Source organism: Chelonoidis abingdonii, chromosome 2, assembly GCF_003597395.2.
Source record: "Chelonoidis abingdonii isolate Lonesome George chromosome 2, CheloAbing_2.0, whole genome shotgun sequence".
In the NCBI taxonomy this organism is placed as follows: Eukaryota; Metazoa; Chordata; order Testudines; family Testudinidae; genus Chelonoidis; species Chelonoidis abingdonii.
This window is the reverse complement of record NC_133770.1, coordinates 80,562,234-80,586,848: the sequence shown is the minus strand read 5'-3', so window position 1 is coordinate 80,586,848 and position 24,615 is coordinate 80,562,234. Positions and strand designations below refer to the sequence as shown.

At 41.8% G+C, this 24,615-nt stretch overlaps 1 protein-coding gene across 1 annotated transcript in view; it reads left to right on the top strand.

The window, feature by feature from the left end:
- The first annotated feature begins 886 nt into the window (after positions 1–886).
- TOPAZ1 (testis and ovary specific TOPAZ 1) overlaps positions 887–24,615 on the top strand; it is a 98,829-nt gene continuing 75,100 nt past the window's right edge. Inside the window, 5 exon segments of the mRNA XM_075061949.1 lie at positions 887–2,183; positions 3,905–6,443; positions 11,139–11,206; positions 11,504–11,634; positions 14,563–14,630. Coding sequence (XP_074918050.1) covers positions 887–2,183; positions 3,905–6,443; positions 11,139–11,206; positions 11,504–11,634; positions 14,563–14,630 — 4,103 coding nt within the window.

Genomic DNA, 24,615 nt, shown 5'->3' with positions numbered 1-24,615 from the left:
GGGAGCGGTCGGGAACAGGTGCCCCAGCATAAGGAGCCGGCGCAGCTGACTTGATCTCAAGCTAGCGACAGTGAGACGGGGAACAGCAGCCTCCCTAGGTGCTGCAGCACCTCCCAGAACTACTGCCTGCAGAAGCTCGAAAAACACTGTGTCGGGCAGCGATCAGGCGCCTTTTTCACAGCTTGGCCTCCGCTCTGCGCCTGCGCAGCTTCCCTGCCGTGTGACCCTGCGTAGGGGTCCGCGCGCCGCCTTGGCTGCTTCTGGGCGAGCGCGTGAGGCGAGAGCGTGGCGGGGCCTAGTCTTGGCAAAAGCGTTGGCTGAGTGAATGAGGTGGCGGGGTGCTGCGGGGAAACGGCTGGAAGCCGCGGGGCAGAGTGAGCAGATAGGCGGGTGTGAGAGCTGGAGCGGCTGCCGCCTGGTTTAGGTGCGGGCTGTGAGGTGGTGCCCAGGGATCTGTATTTGAGTTCACAGATCGTTAGTTTGTGGAGGGCGCGGAGTTCAGAGCCCTGGGGGCGGGGTGGAGCCTGTGAAATATTTTCTCTGGGTCGGCAAGAGATTCCGAACAACCCCCGGCCACGAATAGCAGGCGGCTCGGGACTGGTCCCCACCCACTTCCTCTCCAGGCAGGTGTAGCTTTTTGTCAGAATCCTGCTGCTCTGCTAGAGGCACCACCGCTCAGGTGTGAGCCCTCCTGGCCCCTGCGCACTGGGAGTTGTGTTTAGGAGGCCACTCAGGTTGTCCTCGAGTTTCCTCACGGTCAGTCCTGCTTTCTCCCCAAATACTGAGCCTGGCCAGGTTGGTTTGTGGTACAGCTGGGGGACTGGTTTCTGCCGTGGCTAAAGGCAGTATTTTTGCAGAACCTGGGGGCCCTTTCTCTCCCTGCAGGATGCCACAGCTAAGATCTCGAAAAGTGCAACTAAACAGGGAGGCACTGACTGCTGCGATGGGGCCCTGCCCACAACCTGTGGCTGCAGAGATGGGAGCCCACTCTGAGGACTTATCTGTGGCCAAGGGGAACCCTCAGCAGGAGGCAAAGAGTAAAGCAGTGCATTCTTTATCCTGCTCTCCATCACCTGTCCTGTTCTCCAAGGTCCCATGTGAGCAGTTCACACTCCCAGCAGTAGGATCTGTGGAGGAGCAACATGGGACTAATACGAGGCTTGTAGGTAAAAGAAAGGAAGGGGGACGAGGTTGCAGAGGAAGAGGCATTGCTGCTGCTGGAGGCAGAAGAGAAGCAGCTTTACAGGTTTCAGGCCATGCTGCAACTAAAGTCTTGGAGAAGGTGATGGTGCCAGTAGGGAGGTGTTGGGAAAAGGCTATCTGTAGAAAGAGAGGACAAGGCTTGCAGCAGTTTTCCCCTAGAACTAGGCTGGAAGAGAAATTGGCAACAGGGATTGAGGGAAAACTAAGCAGTAACTCCTCAGCAAAATTGGAACTGTTGGGGCCACAAGAGGGTTTAGGAAGCACAGGAAAAAAGAGCAGACATTCCTTAATGAAATTGAAGCTACAAATTCCATACACCCAGGAAGAACTGGTGAGCCCAGAGAGGAGTGACAGATGCACCTTGTCAGAACCAATAGTGCTGGAGCATGGGAAGGATGCAGGGAGCCTGATGGCACTGGATGTGCAAATCCCAGACTCTGAGAAGGAAGCAGTGAGCCTGAGTGAGAGGAGCCAATGCACCTTCATAGAACTGGGGCTTCAGGAGGAAGTGAGGAGACAGGGAAAAGGGAGCCAGTGCTCATTTTCAGAACCAAGAGTGCGGAGGCCCAAGGAGGGAGAAGAGAGCCCAGTGAAAAGGGTCAAATGTTTGTTGGCAGCGACAGAGTCTTGGGTAAAAGTAGGGAGCCTGGGGAAGAGAGGCAGGTGCCCCTTATCTGTCCAGGGACCCCAGGAGAAAGTAGAGAGCCTAGGGAAGAGGGACAGATGTTTTTTAACAGAGGCCAGGATGTCAGGGCCTATAGATGAAAAAAGGAGTCTGGGAAAAAAGGGTGGGCAGTCTTTGGTGGAAGTGAAACTAAAGAGCCTAGGGAAGAGGGGCAGACACTCATTGGCAGTGCTGCAGCCACAGAGACTAAGCCTTCGAGAAGAACCAGTAATCCCAGGAAAGCGGTTCAGGTGTTCCTTGCAACTACAAAACTCAGGCACCCAGGAGGAAGTAGGAAGCCTGGGGAAGAGGAGGGGTAAGCACTCATGCCCCACTGAGGAATCACATATCCAGAGCTCAGGCCCTCAGGAGAATACAGGTAGCTCAAGGATAAGGGGCAGGCATTCCATGGTAGTACTGCAGCCACACAGTTTAGGCCTCCATGAGGGAGCATGTAGCCCTGGAAGGAGAGGCAGGAGCTCTTCTGTGGAACTATGGCTACAGGGGCCCCAGAAGGAAGCAGGGACCTGTGGGGAAAAGGGTAGGACTTACTTGGAGGGAGCAGGAAGATCAGAACACAGGAAGAGGAGCAAGGCCTCCTCAGCAGATGAAAGGGTGAAGATGGTGACCCAGGCTCCTTCTCAGTCAAGGCTGATATGTGGGAAGGATTATGAAGCCCAGTGCTGGAGGCCAGGCAGGGCTTCTGCTGCTGGAAATACTAGAAGGAGCAGATGAGGGAAGATGGAGCAGCAACAGGTTATAGGGCAAGAAGTGGTTCTGCACCCACTGATGATCTGTTCATTAGTGGAGTAGAGGACAATGGTGAGAGACAGAAAGATGGAAAGGAAAAGGCTGTGGGTTCAGCTGAACTAAAATTAAAGATCAGAAAGCCTAGTAAGATTTTATAAATATACGCGTTGGGAACTAGGAGCATTGTTGTTGCCTCTAATTTCTTGATGGCAATATGAACTTTCTTCTGTATTGTTGAAAATAGTATTATGTATTTGAGCCCTTTTTCAGATAGGCATGATTTATTGCAATAGGAAAAACTTAAATACTGAAATTATGATCTGTTTTGAAAATCTTAAGATCTTATTAAACAAGCACCTTAGTTTAGTGGTTTTCAACCTTTTTTTATTTGCGGACCCTTAAAAAATTTAGAATGGAGGTGCGAACCACTTCGGAAATCGTAGACATACACCTCTACCCTGATATAACACTGTCCTCAGGAGCCAAAAAATCTTACTGCGTTATATCGAACTTGCTTTGATCTGCTGGAGGGCTGCTTTACCGTGTGATATCCGAATTCGTGTTATATTGAGTCGCCTTATATCGGGGTAAAGGTGTAGTATGTGGTCCTTCCCCTCCCCCCACAGGTTGAAAGCTATTGCCTTAGTTTAATGATTATGTGAAGTATTATTAACTTTCTCACAGAGTTTTACCAATATTTTTTCTGATTTGCAATGAAATGTTCACAAATACAATTTTTAGATATAATGAATACTTCATATTAAAAGAACAGTAATTTGCTTAGTATAATAAATAATTTGTCTTTCTGGTTCTTCTTGAATTATATTTTTAAACAGGTGCTTTTTTTTTTTTTGCTCAGGTGATCTTGAACACGTTGTAATTTATGAATATATTTATTTCAACACATAATATGTGAACAAAAGGCTTTACCTAAAATTTAAAAGTGGGAATAGTATCTAGCATTTTCTTGCAAAAATACTTTAGTCTGATTTGCTAGTTGGGATATGTTTGAAGTTTTCAGTTTTTTTTTCTTATAACAGCCTAGCATTCTGTAAAGACTTTATATAACATATTTTAAGCCAGTTAATAGGCTAGTTATTTTCTGTATGTAAATATGTTAGAATGTAGCACAACTACATTTCACCTCTATAGTTTTTATTTGGTAGACAATAGTCTTGAAGAACCATGTTTGTACATTTTTTTCTAAAAAGGCAATAGTTCATTTTTTTTCTTGAAGCACTTGTATTAATGTGTAAGACTGACTGTGATCCTTTTTTTTTAAATCAGCAAAGAAAAAAATAATAGAAGTTAAGGAAGACTCAGATGCACAGGATGGAAAGCAGCTAGAGACTGATCTAAATATATCAAAAGATTGTAACATAAAGAAACCACTAGCAGCTTACTCTGAATCTCTCCAGGAAGCTAAGTCAGATGGAACTCAGAGCAAGGCACCAGTATGTCCGGGTTTAAAAAGGGGATCTGCAGTGCAGGGTAACAGGAGAAGAAATAGAATCACCAAGATCAGATGTTTACAAAACTTGGATGTAAAAGTAACAGAAAATAAAGTGATAAAGAGCAGACTGGTAAAGTCTAAGGATGAAAAATGCAGGGAAGTCCCAAATTATCATAATAACTTGCCATCCACAGTAGAAAAGAATCCAGTTGTAAGATTATATGACTGTCGTTACCTTAATACATTTGTAAAGTCTTCAGTTGATGCAACCAACTGCAGTTACAAAATTGGTGGATTCTTGCACGTAGCACAGGGTAAGAGAGAGACTTCTCGTCCTGACAGTGTTATGGGACAGAGTGATATGAATAGCAAGCTTAATATAATGCAGATGTCCACACAGAAAAGTATATCATTTGACAAAGAAGGAATATGCCAAAATAGAAAAAATTGTCAAAATGAGAACAGTAAGTGCTTGAGGGAAAGAAAGTGGAATATTGATAGAAAGCCCAGGAAAAGGATGAAACTTTTTGAAAAACCATCAGTCCAGAATGTTCTCCCAGTTATGGACAACAAATACTGTGAATATGAGTTACATACGGAAGATAAAACTGCCACAACAGACTCTTTAGCAGTTTTAGAGTTAAATAGCAATAACACTACTTCCTCATCTTCATTTGATCAAAAATCAGATCCCCATCTAGAACCAAATACTCAAGAAGCACAAAATGGTTGTACTGTCTCAGTTAATAGAAAAATGCACTTGAAACCCTGTGCAACAGAAGGTAGTTTTGAGAAGAGACTTGAGTTATCTGAAATTGCAAAAGGAGACAAGGGTGGTTTTGATTCAGAAAGTATAGAACAACAAGACCGCTCAAATACCTTAAATAGTCCAGAAGTGGTCACTTTGGTCAGTGACATCATTTCTGATTACTACAATGATGCCAGTTGCCAAAAGAAAGAGAGGATAATGTCAAATGAGAAATTTAAAAGTAATGTTGAGAAATTACAGCTATATAGCTGTCAAAGAATAGTACCAATGTCTGGTAAAAATGTTTGGCCTCGTGAATCATGTGCTAGAACTTCTGAATGGTTTCATAAAAATCACGCGTCTGTCCTGGAAGGAAAAACTTCAACTTCGGGTTCTCAGGAATGCTCATACGAAAACAATACCGAAGCTGTAAGAGATATGGTTTTAACTGATAACTCCAGGCAATTAGATCTAAGTATGTTAGAGGCAGAAAGTGTCAAAGAATCTGTGTGTAAAATAACAATGGATTCTAACATTGAATGTCTGACTTCTGTTAGAACACCAGAGTCATCATTGTTGGATATTTGTGGGACTTTGAGAGTCACCTGTAATGAAAATCTAGATTCGTCAGTGGATAGTAGTCCCACAGCTTCTAAGTCTGAAGCTGTCCATGAAGCGCAGGTGATCTTAAATTTGGCAGTAAAACAAAAACAAGATGATAAAAACAAAGGAGCTTTAACAAAGAAAAATCGGATGATGGCTCTCCAGGATGGTATATCTGAAGATGACAATACAAGTAAAATGATTGTTAATCATAAGACGTCAATGATGAAAAAAACAGTTACAATTCCAAACTTAATGAAAATGTTAAACCCGGGAAATCTATCAAATTTCAAAATTCCTTTACGCAAAAATAAAACTGAATCCAGGAACGTGGACTATATTAGATCATTAGATAAAGAAACGTACAGTCCACTGGAATGTCTTCACAAATCTCCTGCTACTTCAGCAAGGCAGAACAGAGCCGAGGAGAATTCCTCTGTGGTAGTCTCTGAGCAGCAACCTATCTCTGAAGAGGTAGATATCTCTGTAATCCCCTTAAAGGAAAATGCTGACCAAATGATCAGTAAGGACTTTGGCAGTGGTCATTCTGAAAGTCTTTCAAACAAAATAAATATACTTTCTGAACATGTTTCTACATATCAGTGTGCTTCTCTTGAGGGAGAATTGGAGTCATCTGCTCTTGAGGATGTTACTGACTTTTCTGTTACTGCATCTATAGAGCAAAGTCGCACACTAGATTATTCCAGTAAAACAGTTGACTGTTCTGTTTCATTAGAAATGCATGATGATGATAAAAAGAAATCAAAAATGGATCTTGCACAGAGTAAGATTAAAAACTTTCCAGATGTTCTTAAGGCTTATGAAGATGATATTCTTGTGATTGATGTAATTCAGGATGACCCTGACCTTTTTGGAACCACTGATGAAGGGGAGCTTGCATTGACAATGAACTATGTGACTGAAAAGCACTGTAATATCAGTGCTATCTCGGAGGGAAAACAGAATGTCAAGACAAAATGCCTTATCCTTCCAGAAACTAAGGATTCAAGGGATTACTTTAGGTATGCATATCATTATTTTACCTTCATAAAAATATTTGTGTAATACTAAGTACGTTGAGACATCAGTTTAGTTTAGTCCAAGTATTGAGGTTTCCCCCAAAATGCTGTATATGTGTATGTTTAGTAGAGTGGGCAGCACAGTTATACATTCAATATGAACAGAAACAGTTTCATGAAACTGAAAAAAAAAAATCAGCAAAAATGGACTTTGGGAATTTAAACATTTTTTGACAAATTCTGAATCCAAACACAGCGTATGGTTACTGCATGAGAACCAGAAAGTAAAACTGATTATAAACCAAAGTAACTGAATTGGTCAGGCTGAGTGAAACAGAAAAAAAAAATGCTGAAAAGGAAATTAATTATTTAAAGTTCTTTTTAAGTAAGATGTGGGAGTAATACTGGTAATGCTGAAATGATGTATATATGAATTATCTCATTAGTGTCCCCTTAATGATAGCTTTATATTGTAGTATGGCATTTTAAAATATTTATAACTTTTTCTATTGCTATACCTTCTGCTGTTTCTGCATTCCCATGAGTAAGTGATTTTGGTTATCCGGATAGTAACAGTACGTTTTTCTCACATGCTGAATAGTTTTTAAAACTATAATTTGTCTACTAGGTTCTAGTCAATATTTTTACCAGTCTTGCATTGTGGTGTTTGATTTACACACTGAGATCAGAGTAAGGTACAGTAAAGGAGGGAGAGCAGAATTACATGTTCTAGCAACCTTCTGTAGATGGCAGCTCACTGTGTGTGTTTAGAGAGATTCAAAATCTTTTTGTTGCTTATTGATATATGAGCTGTTGTACAACATTGGTAATCTTATGAGAAAAGTATACAATTTGCATAGAGGTTTATTGTACAGGATTTTCTCCAAAGACCTGAAGACAAGTGCCTTCCCATTCAATTTTTATTTGCTTCCTCTGTTCATGCTCTTTGCTCCCTGTCATCTTTATCTTTTTTAGGTTAATACTACAACTAACATTTTAAACTAGTTAAAAAAAAATATTGCCAATTTCTTACCTTGAAATCCTCCTTAACAGTTATCTCCCTCTCCGTTTCCTGAAACTATGGTATACAAAGGAGGAAAGTAGGAAGTTTGCTTAGAGTAGTGCTGAAGTGTGTGATTTAAATATCCATTTTAAAGTTTAATTTTAACTGTGTATCTTAGAATCTAACTTTTGACAAAGTAAAATAGCAGCAGCAGCCCCCCCAAAAAAACAACCAACAAAAACAAATCCAAAGACCTTTAGGACAGTTTCTTAACTCATGCAGATAAATGTTGGTCTCAGGGTTTGAGAGTTTAGTGCTCCAAGAAGATGACTTTATTATTAATAGAATATGAAGTTTTCTGTTCCCAGACGAAGTGATAGATCATATTGTTGGTGTTGCAACAGTATTTCTCACATGTTGCCTTACCACTGATCCTTAAGCATGAGCTAGGGGAAATATGTCAAAGGATCAGTTCCCATACCCATTCGTTCATGGTTTTTCATGTGCTCATCACCAAGGGTGAAAGCTTGTGGTGACTGCTGTAGTTTGAGATCCCAGTTATCATATGCTCATAACCAGGGGTCAGACTGAGAAGGGAAAAGGTGGGAGGTGCTCTTCCAAGATCTTCCCTGGTAAGGCACCAAAATGAGACACTGCCCACCATGCATTTTGCAGATGTTCAGCATATGTTTTTGCATGCTCTCTAAACTCCACTGAGGTCTTTGAACTTGACTCCCCCTTGGTGGGGTTTCAGTATGTCCTGGGCTTTTCTGGCTCCTTGATTTGAGAAAAAATAATTGGTGGTATCTCCCCAGTGCCACCTTCTTTTGGCATCAAGATGAGACTTGACTCATAGTATATTGTAGAGATCTGTCATTCTCACTGTCATTACATACGTGAGGAATGAAATAATTTAAATGTCAACATTATTAACTATCACTGGGATATGAGTTAACACCTTAATGGAAGAACAAACATCAGACCTGTTGTTCTCAGTCTCTAGAGACCCGGATTTTTCTGCCTTGGTTATGTTTGGTTCACATTTTTGATGTTTTCTTCACAACTATAACAACTTAGAAAATTTGTTTTTAAAAAAGAAGCTGTGATTCTGAAGAACAAAGTACTAGCTTCAGAGAAGTGCTGGTACAGTTAATTGTTACCCCTCCCCCCAACCTGTTTCTGAGCCCTGGCTCATTCCAAAATACTCACCTTTGGGCTGAAACGTTCTGTTCTTGGTCTGTACCTGAATGACTTTTTGGTGTTTTGAAAGAGAAAAAAGTCAATTAAATAATTTTTCGTCATTGTTAAACAACAAAAACCAAACCAAAAAACCCTAAACATTCTTCAAGGAAAGCTTGAAAAAACATTTTAGAACTATTTAGTTTTTAAAAGATCTGAAATACACCATATCATGGTGCATATATAGCTGAAAATACTTTTTAAAAGGTGGCCTTAAATGTTAATATGATACAAAGCTAGCTAATTGTATAGTGATTTACATAGCAGGTCTGGTCAAAACATACAAGTGCTTAAAAGCTAGAGGAGGTTGTTCCTCCTCTCAGGCCATGAGGCCTAAAGTAAAATACTCAGGGCTGGGAGCCTAAAACTTCTGAGCTCTTTTCCCTGTTAGTTGTTGTGTAATATTTGCTCTTATATAATACTTAAGTAAAATTTTCTTAGGTTTCACAGCATCTCTATATAGTAAGTAAATATAACTCCCATTGTATAAATGCTGACATTGAGGCTCATAAATTAAGAACAAGATTATCCACTCTAATTCAGGCCTGCTCACCTGATGGCTGGGTTTGGCAATCTGGTTGGTCCAGAAAAAGATGATACTTCACCCAGCTTGTCTCTAAAAATGAAAAAAAAGGATTCTGTAGCTTGTCAGAACCTTCCCTTGATTTACATGGAGAGTTAGTTATATCAGCTTGCCATATTTTAGCATCATACGTTCTATAATTTATGCTCTATAACTAGCTTTTTCCTCCTAACTCAAAATCGAGGCGCTAATAGACTGTTAGTTGCTATAATGGGCCAGTTCGTTCTTGTCTCTAAGCTTCTTCGAGGAGTCAGAGCATTGAAACCAAGTGAATGGTAGTTGCTCTCTCCTGATGAATGTTCTCTATGTGCAATAGCAACTCAGTTGTGGTTGATTCAGTACACAATAATGTGAAGAGTTTCTTGTCTAAACTTGGCCTGCAGCATGCCATTTGAAAAGCCCACGTTCACTATACTATCTAAATTCAAGCCAACCATGTTTAACTGGAGCTATTCCAATTCCTGGACCTCCTAATACTATTTCTATGGGATACCATCAGCTGTTCTATATTTCAATGTGCTACACCAACAACGACAGTATATTTTCCAGTCCTGCATTAATGTGATGTACATAGACTGGTTACTCAGATGTAGGCCTGTGAATGGATCATCAGCAAGTACTGTAATCTGAATTTCTGAGGCAACCTCAGTTGTTTCTATGAAGTCTTTCATGCTTAATTTAAGATACTTTGAGCCAAGTTTTAGGGCTATTTCAAATCTCTAAAAATAAAATAATGTATGGCAGGTAAGCAGATCTCCTGACATTGATTTTAAGGAGCAGTTAATAATTGTGAACAAAATAACACATTGTCTGACCCTTTTGCATTTCATATGACTAACAAAGATGTCACATTTTGTGGGGAGAAACACTTATTTAAAAAGAACTGCCTTTTATCAGAAAGCTCTGTATAGTTTCTGCAAAGTAAACATTTTGTTTGACGTGAAACTCATTGATGATTAACTTGCAATGAATTTTGTCAGTCCTCTGAGATATTTGTATGTAAGCCAAGTGTCTATATGCATTGACTTGTGCATAAGTACTCAACCTTGTAGTCTGTTTGCTAAATTTCCCCAGGGTAGAATGTTTCCATTCCTACCTGCCCTCTCTGATCACCTTGCTAAGACTGGCAGCTCATTACTGCTGTGCCATGCTGTTGTTCAGTATGCCCCCAGGTCTCCCCTGTTGCCTTATGCAGTTTCTTGCCTGAGTAATTATGGTTGCACTTTTCAGATAACACTTTTACTTGTTTGTGGTTTCCGGGAGATAGGAAATTTTCGGACTGTACCAATATTTAAGCCACAATATTTGTTGAATGCAGTATTCTTCTTTTCCTAGCTTAAATTGTGTAGTATTGCCGTACTGTGTTTCACTCCAGAAGTGGATGAAGTCTACGTAAATTAGTAACATTTTTCAATAAATAGCTTTTGGGATTCATCTTGCGGGAAAAGTGTTATGAATATTTTGAAATTGGTGAACTGGTTAACTAACACAGTATTTACAAATCTTCCTTATTTTCTGTAACTACTGGATTTGTCTGAACTTTGATGTGAAAGATTCCCCCAACAATATTTTAGGCAAAGGTATGTTGAGGAGAAAAGCCAAAACTGAAGAACTTTAATAATGTAAATATTACTACTATACGTACGATAATACTAAAACAATTGTGAATGTGTTTAGACAGGGAGATTTTCAAGGAAAGCAATATGTGAGTGTAGAAAAACCAACTCATAGTGGGACTGTTATGCTGTAAACATGTTCTGTCCTTAGCTGAAAGCATTCATTGTTGGACTGGAAAGCTTCGATTTTCTGTAGTTAGGCTAGATTAGTCTGCCTCTTTTCTAGAGATTTGAAATGTACTTTTTGTTTAAAACAGAGAGAGTCCCATTCAAGAATCTGGAACACTGAAATCTGTCACAGATTCATATGATGCACTGCTGATGGGTAAGAATAGAAATTTTTAAAATGCGTAGTTAGGGAGAACAGATATGTAGGTATTCAGTAGCAAAACCCATACCTTAATTATTTTCTAAAATAAATTAAAAAATTTGTCAGATCAATAGTATATCCCTTCTTGCTTCTCTATTTCTGTAATATTTACTTTGAAGAAACTCTTTAAGCTTTCATATTGAAATAATTTTATACAAATTTCACATTTAGGAAGCAATATGAGTTCTTAAATTTCATTGCTAGAACAGCTTAGTATGGAAGACTTTGCAGTAATATGTTCCACCTTTTCAGCTAATAAGATTCAAAAACATGATTCCTCCAGTGGAAGCTGTCATTTGGGAGGTGTAATTGAGGAGTCTTTCGAGGATGGGCAGCTGGTTGAATCAGATGAACTCTTAAAGGATTCTCATATGGATGAGAAGGTACTAAAGAAAATACATTGCATTATGTCACAAACTAATCTAGGCAGGAATGACAGTAGTCCACATAGAAAATCCTAATTACTAATGGCATTTCATAGTCATGTTACATTTTAATTTTATGTAGTAAAGGGTATAGTTGCTTTTCTAAAAGGGTTTTATTGATTACTTTAATATGTTCTGCAGACCAGGTCAGAGTCTTATATGACCAACTATTTTTCTGTTTTGTTACTGATACTTCAATTTAAAATTTTAGCTTGAATAAGATATTACCATATTAATTATGGTAACATTACTCATGTCTTACCAATAATATAAATCAGGTTATTCTAATAAAAATGTGCACAAACACTGCATTATATGTCCATTAAGACTGGCTGTATATAACATACCTAACGAAAAGCAAGGAAATGAAGTTATGGCATCAGATTTTCTCTATTTTGCAGCCTGCTTTGGGCCTGCAGGGGAAAGAAAAAGCATTGGTCCTTTTAAGAATTGCCCCACACCCCTCTTCTGCTGGATTTAAGAAGGGGAAGAGAGGTTCTGTGGCTGATTGGTTGTGACAGAAGGGATGCCATATAAGATGATTGGCTCCCTGGAACTTAAAGGGAGCGTTTATAAGCCCTTACCCCTGCCCAAAGGGACCATTCTACACAAGGAAGAAAAATTCTTCCTTCCACCTCTTGAAATTAGAGTAGGACTGGGTTTTTTGGATCCTGTTGCCTCATTCTAATTACCTTTTTGAGATTGGGAATGAATTTCTCCTCACTGCCAGATTGGCCAGGGTGCTGCTGCTGCGGATTTTCTCACCTTCCTCTAAGCAGCCCAGGGTAGGTTAAGTTGTAAAATTAATTCTGTTGCATCTTGGCAGGTGCTGAGCTCAGGTAGTGATCAACAGAGGATCTGGTTCCCTGTTAAACTGGAATTGATAGCAAATTTGCTTTAGTGTGTGGGTGCTGTTTGGTACTGATGGCCTGTGATACAGAGGAGGTCAGACTAAATGATCTGGTGGTCCCTTTTGACCTTAAATTGTGACTCCATCTCCTGAAGAAGATGGGGAATGGGATCAGGGCTCCTAATGTCAGAAGCAGTGGGTAGACAAACCCTCTCGTCACCACACGTTTAACCCTCATATGAGGGGGGATGATGGAGCCCCTGCAACGGTTTGGGACCAGGTTAACAGGGTGAGAGAAGTGATAATAGTACTCCACTGCAAGGTATGGATTACAGAAGAAGGAAGGATGACCTGTACTATATGAGTAATTCCAAGATAGCTCCTATATGTGTTACTTAATAAAGTCGCAGCCTAGTTAAGCCACATTCCTGGTGTCGTGTCTTGTCTTCCTGTAGTGTCCCAAGACAGCAATATATACCAGGGGTGGCCAGACTGTGGCTCAGGAGCAGCATGTGGCTCTTTTACAATTACATTGCCATTCTCCACCTACCAGACTTGGGAGCATGGGACCTCTGCCTTGCAGCAGAGTGGTGGGGTAGGGGCTTCTGCCTAGTGGGGAGAGGAATCTCAGGGCTACAGCCCCACGGGGCATGCCTGCTGGGGATCAAGTCTTCAGCAGGAGTGGGGTTGAAGCCCCGAGTCCCAGCAGGTGCACCCTGGCTCTTGAACTAATGAAGATTGTCATACGCAGCTCAGAGACTCAGTAAGTTTGGCAACCCCTGGTATATACCCTCTACTCCTCACCCCAAGGTATAAACTTTGCCACTTGAACAACCATCATATAACACATCATAACCTCCAATTATTCCCCAGTAAGGATGGAAAATCAGTCATTCGTATTTGAAGGAGAGGGTTGAATGAAGAATATTTGTTTTGAGTTCCCTTGCCAATTTTTGTGTTTTCAGCAACATTTTCCTGTTTCTTCTCTTTCCTGTGGTTGTGTGAAAAATCCAGCAAACCTCAGGTGAAACTAACTATATGGGAAAAACCATGAAACAGACTATGGACAATCTGAAAAGGGTGTTTTTCCTCTAACTTTCATTTATAATAATCTTACATGTAGCAGTATTAGCTTAAGAAAAAATCAGATGAATGTAAGTTTGTTTCCCTTTAGATAACAGTAGTTGCTATGATCTGCGTTAGATTTTGTATAGTAAAAGATAACTGCTCACATTTGAGCCCCCATTAAAGTGGAAATGATATGCAGAAACTTTGTGTTTTGTAAAATATTACATGTACAAAAAAGAACTAGATAAGTTCATGCATAGATGCCAACTTCCTCTCTTTCCCGTGGGCGCTCGACCCCTCCCTCTGCCCTCAGCTCCACCCACACTTCACCCCGTCCACGAGGCCTCGCCTCTTCCCACCCCCATTCCAACTCCTTCCCCAAATCCCCGCCCCGGCCCCACCTCTTCCCCGCCTCCTCCATTGAGCATGCCGTGTCCCTGCTTCCCCCCTCCAAGTGTGCTAACGCTGCCAAACAGCTGTTTGGTGGTGGCTGGGCAGGAAGCTCTGGGAGGTAGGCAGAGGAGTGGGGACACGGCACATTGAGGGGAAGAGGAGGAGGTGAGGTGGGCGATGAGGGAAGCTTGGCTGCCAGTAGGTGCAAAGCACCCATTAATTTTTCCCAGCCCTGGAGCACCACGGAGTCGGCGCCTATGAGTTCATGGAGAATGGGCCATCAATAGCTATTAGGCAGGATGGGCAGGGATGATTTCCCTAGCCTCTTGTTTGCCAGAAGCTGGGAATGGACGACAGTATGGATCACTCAATGATTACCTGTTTTGTTCATTCCCTCTGGGGCACCTAGCATTGGCCACTGTTGGAAGACAGAATACTGTGCTAGATTTACCTTTGGTCTGACCCAGTATGACCATTATTATGTTCTTACACTGGGCACAATTATGAAAGATTGTTTGATATACAGGATAGAGTTATCTGAATTTACATTTATTTAAACTATAATCATTTCACAGTACAGCTTTTCAGGCAAGTTGGCCGCTATAAAAGAAGAAAAAGTAAATATTCATGAAGCTGAAAAAAGGTACGTGTGGTGACATACCTTTGCGTAATGTATGCTATTTCTTCTTGAGTAATGTATGCTAATGATAAAGTGAAAAGCAACGTTTTTTACCAAATCCCATCAGTCTGATTTTATTTACTCTTTTTTTCACTTTATATCATCACTGTTTATGTAGAAAATTAAACTGACATATGTTTACAGAGCCAGAAGTATCAGAGGTGTAATGTAGTTACTGTTCTATCCTGGTATAAGTGGATGAAATTTTGATTGTCTGTCTGCAGTTAAAATTTTTTTATGATGTATCTCTGTCTTATCTATTCAAGCATCTCAGAATTAATGTAGTTGAAAATGTATTCCAGTATAGATGATCAGTCTTGAGGTGGTAAACTATAAAGTAGTAGTATTGACTCTATTGGGATTTGCTGTCTTGTAAAACTAATAATTTGACAAAATTAAAATAATCCAGGAAATAATTGGCTATGATAAGATTTTCTCTAAAACTGCTCAAGTTCATATATTGGCTAGTTTTTTACTAGAATATGACAATGCAAAATTCTAGCAACCCTATATAAAACACATTTTTACGTCTAGTATGTTGATTTATATAATAGCTTGTTTTGTGTCTAAACACTTCATAGTAAAAGATTGGAAATGGAGGGAAACTCTAAATGGAAAAATTAAGAAATTTTCAAACTGAAGAGGGAGGAGACTTTTTTTTCCAAATCAAATTGTAGCCTAGTTCTTCCAAAAACAGGCAAAATGCTTAAATTGCTGTAATTCTCATAACTATGAAAGATCATAGTCAGTTGGTAACTGTGGCTAGTGTGAGTGTTGCAAGAATAGAGGTACGAGTCTTTCTTTCTGTAGTGCCACCAGTTCTAGCAGTACTGGACATTGGCTCTCCAGTATTTATAATATAGATATCGGGAGCGACAGAGGTGGTATTCTTATTAGTTTCACTCAGTATTTTCAACAGTAGAAATAGTTTTGTTTCCTAATCCTAGTGTTATATATATGACAAATTATATGCCTGTCACACTACAAATATTTATTTCCGTTGAAAACGATTCCCCGGCTGTGACAGAATTTATTGTCAATGCTTACAAAATCCACTTATATTTGACCAGCAGGAAACTTTTCCAGGTTAATGTCATCAATTTCTGCAGAAACTAAGCTTTCGTTTTTTTTTAATTAAGCTTTTAGCTCTTTTAAGCTTAATTAAGTTTGATTGCAAAAGTAATCTTGCAAATGTGAACCCAGGGTTAAACCATGAAGTATATCTGCCAGTTCATAGTCAGCCTAAGTTTGTCGTCTGCTGCTGCTGCTCAAAGATTTTCTAAGCTGTCACAGAGTGAAAATAGAGTGTAAATGTTCACTGCTGCTGTTTAGAACTTTGCAGCAGTCAAATAATTGGATCAATATCTGTCTGTTATAGCATGGGACTTCTTTGATCTGTAGCAGAGTCAGGCTGCAGAAACTAAGTGCTGTGTCCCTGAGATAGCAAGACACTTGAGCGCATACTTAAATTCAAGAATGTCCAGTTGAAATCACTGGAACTTAAGCATGTGCTTGTGTGCTTTGTGAACTTGGATTGACTCAAAAGCTGAGAGTGGGGGAGATCTTTTGAGAAACACATGTATTCAGTGCAGCATCCAGGAAACTGCAGCATTCAGAAACAGGGTAACTGAAGTTTGAGTCACTCACTCAGCAACCAGGAGGCTCTGGAAAGTGGGAAAGAGAGAGAGACAGGCTATAGCTACATTATAGAGTTTAGAGCATTGCATCTGCACTGCAGACGCTTTAAGCCAACGGGAAATAGCTCTCCCCTCAACTTAATTACTCTAGCTCCTGTGAGCTGTGGTAGCTATTTCTGGAGGAGAAGCTCTCCCATTGACATAGCACTGTTGACACTGGCACTTAGGTCTTTATAGTGGTCACCACTACACAGGTAGGTAGACTACACTGGGCACAAATGTATTTGCATCTGATTTTTATTCTATTTTTAAAATACTGCAAGTAATAAAATCCCATTGCTTTAGCATGTTTTTCCTGATATAGCACTGAAAAAGATGTACTCCTTTACTTGAAATGCACATTTTGCAGAGTAAAGAACGAACAGTATCTTAAAATTCAGCTTGTGGGGTAGTCAGCTAAATTACTTTACACAGCTGAACTGAAAAATTTGATTTAATGACAATCTACTTATAGCATCAGAGCCAAAAAGGTTGACTATGAACCAATTTAATTTAATTTACCATCTTGACAAATCAAAAATTGTGAATAAGTTTAGAAGAGTGATAGCCTGGAAAAGAATCGCTAATGGACAGAAATAATTAAGAAAAACAAACTTTTTCAACAAGAATGAACTAAAATAATGATGTACCTCTCTTAACAAGGGCATGCACAAAAATCCAATATACCAGCAGTGCATCTGTTTGCAAACTGGAATAGGGTCTGGGGAATAAATTTTCTTTTCTTTTTTTTTAAACATTTAACTAATACACTTTCTCTGTGCTAAGGTTCAGAGATCTGTTATAATGTGTACTTCTGCATCTTTATAGCTTGAGGACAGAATCAGACCTGTCAGACACTAGCAGCATAGGAATGCTCCTTCTCCTGAAGTTCCTTCTAGTTTTACCTGCCACAACAGTAGCTGGCAGCTCAGCCATACCCCCCTGCTGTAGACATTTCCTGAGGAAAATTCCAAGCTTTATTTCAAATTTTTAGACTAATGATTTGTTTCAGTAACTCCTCTATGTCCAGCTATGTCTGAGGGTTCCGCTTGATTTTTGGGGTGATTGTTCCACTTCCCCTTTGAGGCATTTGTGGTAGTTGGTGTCCATGCAAGCTTCAGGGTCAGAGCTAGGCCAAAAAAAGTCTGTGTTCTTCACTGGGGAGATTGTCTGGCTCTGTGGGCAGAGGTAGTTTCCTTTACAACCCACTCTGGGTGGCGTGACTTCATCTCCCCTTCCCTGGGCACGGAGGGAACTGCCTGTCAGGGTCAGAGAAGCTGGCTCTTCTGAGCAAGAAGCAGCCCAGCCTGGGCAGAGTTGTTTTGGTTTCCTGCCCCCCAGCAGGAAAGGAGACAGGCAAAATTGGAAAAGAACTGGCTCTGAGACAAGTAGCCCCCACTCTCTCCATCTCCACAAGGGGACTGGATTCAGGAGGGCAACACGACAAATGAAAGACTGCACTTGAAGTCCTTATAGTCCATACCAGCCACCACACCTCTGACTGTGGAGTTCAGCCACCTCCTGCTCCAACCTCTCCCTCTACTTCCCTTCAGGCTGTGGATGGAAGACACCAGAGGCAGCATAGATACTGCCACTGGAGAATGTAGTAAGGGGGCCTATCCATCTCCCTCTACTGCCATTTCTATAGCAGGTGCATCTTTCCCCCACCCAAGAGAATCCCAACTCGTATCCCAGGCCGAGAACACCAGGCAAATCAGACCTGCTGGACCATATAAATACCATGCAACATAGAGGGGCATTGCTTCCAGGAAGCCCATACTTGAGCTTCAGACCAGTACCTTCCTTAACATGTGCCCCTTATGGGTCTGTCGTGTTAATTCAGATGAAATAAATGGGCCAAAGAGTAAAAGGTGTTGACGTGACATGTAACTGCCCGACGCTAAATTGTTTGAAACAAGGTTTGGGGTTTAGTCAACCGACCTCAGCCTGCTTAGTACTATGGCAAACATGTAATTTAAAAAATCTTTTTAATCTTTTATTAAAGATACCAAAAAACAAAGGAAAACAGTTAAAACAAACTTGAAATGTGAAAAATAATTTTTTTCATTTTAACAACATCCCCTATTCCCTTTTCTTGTAACTGTAGAGAAAATTTTAGAGGGAAAATCCATTTATTTCAACAGTCTCTTAGATAGTAATGACTGTCCTTTTTTGGAAAAGAGAGAGAAGTTTGTTGAGATGGGCTGGAGCTATTGTTGAAATCTGGTCCTGTTTCCTAGAAGACAAAACAAGACACACACACAAGGGAAAAGAAAAGAACAGAGATAGAAAATGCAGCTTGTCTCTCTGGTATTGACTCACTTGCAGCCTTACTGCTGGAAAAACACTGACACATCCCACTGTCTTATCAGCCATTCTGAGAGCTGGCACACTTGTACCAGGATCAGTCTATTTAGGGTATTGCTTTTAGTTGCTTCTCTGTTCACAGGCTTACAGCAGTGTAGCAAAGAATGCAGTCATGGCTGGCTAAGACAGACTCTTATTGGACAGAAGGAAAAAAAAAAGAGGGGTAGGAAAAGAGAAGAAATAAGGTGAGGAAGGAAGAGGACACATTGGGAACTGGGGGGTGATGCAAAGTCTCCAGATGGTGTTCAAGAGTTAGCTGGATCTGGTGGAGGAGGTGGTGTCGTCTGGGTCCAGCCCGGGCTGATTAGGACATTTCAGGATTAGGATGAAAAAGGCACAGTGGCATTCTACTGAATCCCAAGGTCCAAGGATCTGGTTGGAATAGCAGCCATGATGGTGAAACTTGCTCCTTCCCCTTCTTGCTTGTTTTTTAGTCAACCAGTGTTCACATCTGTTCCCTCAAAGTCTCTTTGAGGATCCCCAAAAGGAATGTGGGCGGAATAGCCCATCTTCTGATTATTTTGTCCACTAATTAGGCCCAATTTCTGATAAACCAATTTTGATTCATGGATTTCCCATACTTCTCTTATTTACCAGGCTTCAGCTTAATCCAGTCCTGGAATTATATCAGTAGACCTCTTTGTTTAGACTAATTTAGTCTTTTTCGCCCTTTTGCACCTTTTCCTATCAACACACATTGTTCTAGGTTATTGTGACAGTTTATAGACTTTTCATAGTTGAGCTCACACTTAATATAAACGCAGGAGGCAAATAAACCCAGCTTTTTTGAGGACTGGGAGATCACTAACCATGTGTAATATTTTCAGAGTAATAGCTCAATTTCACTCCTCCCTCTGAAGCACTGTTATATGGACAGACTCCCAGAAGGAGTTTTTCATCTTCACGGCATGCAGCAGGACAGATAATCCTTAGCTCCTAATTTCACTGCTCACCCTCAAAGAGTTTAGCATGGCAGATCAGTGCAGAAAAGACCTGGACATAAATATGTGCTAATTCCTTTAGGCAGAGGTACACACAACCCCATAAAGGGAATTCTTTCTCCTTAAGGGAGGAAGGCCCAGCATTCCAAATCTGAGTTAGAGAATCAGATCGTAAAATATATTTGAAACAATCACCTGCTCCCCACCAAAAAACCCCAAAACAAAAACCAAAGGATAGACTCTTTCAGGCAAGTGTTACTGGGTATTGTAAAACTATGCCTAGGAGCTTGGCAGCTGCCTTAGAGAAGCTATAGTTATATATCCATCCTTATGTACCCAGGGAAGTTGTAACAGTGGGATAGGAACTTCCTGCCATGTCTAAAACACTGGGAAGGTATCAGATTGTCATCCTGAACTGCTAGTGTGGGTCATGATGCCATAACTGTTGGGCTGTCGTTCCCAGCTATTGTTGTGGGTCATTATACCCTAATGTCCAAGTTATTGTTCCCAGCTTCTGTAACAGGTTGCCATATCTTACCTCAACCACCTCCATCCAGCTGTGGAGTATGAGGAACAGCGGCTCAGATGTGGAACAATCAGCAGGTAGTAAGGGGTCTCTTGCCCACTGTTTTTGCATGCCAGTGTCTCCCATGGTTCTTGACGTCTTGGCTGCTTTCTCCCACCTCCATTTGGAGGAGGATCAGAGTTTTCGAGCCAAATGGTTTGGCCATGACCCCTCAACTCCTGCTTGCTTCCAGTTTCTCTGCCTTTGTGGCAGTGTAGAGATGATGGCTTTTACAGCTCCCACTTTCACATTTGTCTAAGGAGGACTTCTTTTTGTCAAAATGCGGGGCAGTGGTGAATAGTGATCTCCCTCCCATCCCCTTTTCCCTCTTGGGCTAGTTTTTGAGCGGGGTGTTGAAACCCCCCAGAGCCTCAGTTGTAGTGCCTTCCTACTGGCTCCTCTGCACCTTCCAGGTATGGCAGAGTGGCATAAAAGGCACTGAATGAAGTCCAGACAGTGCTTCATCTATGTGACTCCCCTCCCAGGCATGGCAGACAACAATTTATGCCTAACCTGCACCCAGCCTTTTGTGTCTAACTCTCTTAGGTCTCGGGGTATGGAGTCGGACAGGCATGTGGGATTCTCTGCCGCAGCTCTGATGTGGGAAAAATGGACCAGGAGTCTATGGGTAGAGCAGGGAGAGGCTCCAAGGACAAGAAGGTCCCCAGTCAACCAACTCTCGTAATTCTCAAGTGTCCCCTGGAGAACAGAGGGCAGAATTGTGGAGTCACAAATCTCCCCCCCCCCGCAAAGTCCTAAAATGGGTTTTGAGCATCCTGGAGGAAAAAAAGCAGGGCTCATAAGCACACAGCCCCCTTTGCAGTTTGGCTAGGAAGGATCTGGAAGAGTTCCCACACACACACACACCTCCTGGGGGAATGGGATCCAACCAGCAAGAACTCAGGAAGAGAGCTCACGAGAGGACTTTGGACACTCAGCAAGGCTACCTGCAAAAGACATCACCAAAGCCACAAGAGCTTGTACACTCTAAGCAAGCTAAAAATCAAAGATAGCAAAAACTGGAAAGGAAAACATAAAAGTTGTAGGAGGAATGAGTCCTGACTCCTCTTTCTCCTCCCTCTCCATAACAGAAGGTGGTGAATTGTCTGGAGGATGGGCTCTAATTCCAATCAGGACCAGAGGAAGACTTAGCAAAGGTTTTTTCTCCCTGGAAAATTGGAGGCCATGTGCAACAAGGTTGTATCCACTGTTCAGATTCAACCTGAACAAAATATCAAGAGTAAGTCTTTGAGCAAATTTCTTCGCCCGAAATCGTCCCCTGGGGCCATGATTCCCCTACATTCCTCTTCTGAGGAAGTAATCAGGAATGAATGGGATAAGCCAGAGGAGGGCAAGCACATTAACAAAAGTAATCTTAGGTTCTATAGGATCCAGGAACCAAAAGTGTCAATTACTGAGATGCCAAAGATTGACAGTGTCCCTGGCTAAAGTTATGGTTATCCCCGCAGAAGGGAGTTCTATCCTAAGGACCTCACAGAAGGAAAAAAATGGAGGCCACTCAAGATTTTTGAGGCTTCCTCAGGGGTCCCTAACAGCTAATTGCAAAGCCATCCCTCTCCTGGCTGGAAGATGTCATAGCCTTCAAGTATATAGACTTTGGCTCTGTTTTAAATAAACTTTCACTGGCAACACTATTGTTGCTGATACAATGAGATTCTCAGCCAAAGCCCTGTTCTCCAGCTCAGTGACAGTGCAGGTACTGTGCTTTGCTAAATTCACTGGAGACCTGCTTTTCAAAGACAAGATGGTAGTGGACAATTCCACAACTAAATGGTCCCTTCCAAACCCACATGATACCACTAAGAGAGACTAGAGACCAGCCTTCTGACAAGGGCATTCCTTTTGGCCATCATCTTTGCAGAAATACCAGTGAAGAAACAGCAGGTTCTTCAGAGGAAAACCCCAAGGGAATCCTGCTGCTCTCAAAACCTCTTTATGACAAGAAATGCATACATCTCTGCCTAGAGCTGAAGCTTGGGGGCAGGATTTCCCATTTCCTGGAGGAATGGGTTGCTTTGACCATGGACCACAGAGCTAGTGAATCAGGGATACTCCCTCAAGTTACATGCTCCCCATCTATTTTTTCATCCAGTCTCCCTTCTCTAATGACCCCATGAAGCATGGTCTAATCCAGAATGCGATTTCTTATCTCCTGGCTATAGAAGTAAGAGAGTTCCCTCAGAGGAAAGACTCTCAGGGTTCTACTCCATCTTCTTAATTGTTCAGAAGCATACAGGGGAATCAGAGCCATTCTAGATCTCAAAAGGCTCAAGAAGTCGATGAGAAAAATGAAATTCTGGTTGGAGACTCTAACCTCTACACTGTCATCCCTGTCCCAGGAGGATTTTCTGACTTCAGTGGATCTGGTGTATGCATACCTCCATATCCCAATCAGTGTGCCATCACAAGTGTTGAGCCACAGGGCGTGGGGACGGGAAGCTCGGATACACTCAGTGAAGCCACACCAGGTACATAAGTATAACCGGTTTTATTGCCAAAGAATAATCTTCCCAGCCTTCATGCATTACTAAATATGTGCTTTCCAGCAAGCAAGAATCAGTGCTTACGCCCCTTCTGCTACGGACAGTCCTGGACTCTCCAGTCTTGTCCTTGAGGGCTTGTAGCAGGCACTGCTCCAGCGTGGGGAATTCCTGGGCACCCACAAGGCCAGAGTCCACAGGTGAGATTGTTCATCTAAAACATTCATATAGCTGTTCTTTACCATCATCTCTTTCTGCGGGGGGCTGGGCATGTACATCCACAAGCAGGCTCTGGAAGGAAACACTACTGTGTTCTATTCCCACACTTAACCCTCTCAGGCCCTCCTTATTTCTTTTTCTTGTTTATCCATTCGAGTGGCTGCAAGCCAGCCCCATCAGTCAAAGCCAGTTCACTACTAGCTGCCCCCCACCCCCGGAACCATTCTGTAAAAACAGGCCAAGGTAACTTGCAGTCAGCCCCAACACCAAGTTCTTAAGGTTTGCCGATAGCAGGAAGCAATATAATTTATTGGATGCTCCCTTTGGCTTATCCTTGCCATCCCTCCCCCCCAAGTCTTTATAAAGATTTTAGTGATAATCCTAGCCAGACCTCCGGTCTCAGGGTCCACCTAAACATCTTCCTTGACATCTTAATCAGAGCTCCATCCCCAGCAACGGCATGCAGAATTACATACCTGGCCTTGAATTTTCTGAAGCTGCATGACGTTTTCAAAATCAGGAAAAGCTTATTGATTCCATCGACTCAAATAGCACCCTTGGGAGTGGATATAAGCATCTTGATAGTCGGGGTATATCCATCTCTAGAGATGTTCTAGAAGATTCAAGACATCCTTGCATTGTTTTGGCACTGCAAGAGGACAACTATTGAACTGAGCCTTCAATTGCTAGTTCTCCTGGTATTGCGCATAGGGATCACTCCATGGGTACAATCGCACATCAAGCACCTTTAAGGCTTCATTTTAAAGGTATGGGACTACTCCTTGGAACACACACAATATCAAGCTGAGAGTTCCGATGCAGGTGCTCAACTCTTTCAGTGGTGATCAACCCAGGGTGATGTCCGCAAGGGCATGCCCATGTGACTTCCAGAACCCCTGATACTCACAACCGAGGCCTTCCTGGGGGGCTAGAGAGCACACCTGGGTCCCAAACAGTTCAAGACATCTGGAAACTGGAGGAAAGGACCTTACAGCATAAACCTCATAAACTAAGAGTAGTCAAGCTGCCACTATGAAGGTTCCAGGCCAGCCTAAAGAGGAACAGTCTGATTGTCAGACAGCATGACCAACAAAGGGGGACAAGAAGCCCAGTGCTACATACAGAAGCAATGGAAATCATGGAGTGAGGAGAGCATTCTCTCCTCTCCCTCAGGGCAGCTCACAAAAGGGAGTCCTGAACCAGAAGGCAGACTGGCTCAACAGGAGCAAGGTGAACAACCCCAAGTGGTACCTGAATCAGGAAGTCTTTGAGTTAATCATCCAGTCATTCAGCCTGCCCTCAACTGACTTAATTCATGAACCACATTAATGCAAAGAGATCAAAGTATTTCACCAGGGAAGAACACCCCAGATCCATGCAGATAGATGCTCTATCCCATAAATGGTCACAGGCTCCTCTGTGCATTTCTACCCTTTCCATTGTTTGGGAACATGGTCCAGAAAATAAAACTAGAACAGGCAACGGTAATATTGGTAACTCTACATTGGCCAAGGAGACCAGGGTCTTTGGAGCTGATAGAGCTGAAATTGGGAGCTGTAGAGGTGGTGACAAAGAGATAGGACATCCTCACAAGGTGCCTCTGCTTCATCCAAATCCAGACTGGCCACATCTAACAGCATGGCTGTTGAAAAGGAAGGAATTGTGTTGTCTTCTAAAAGA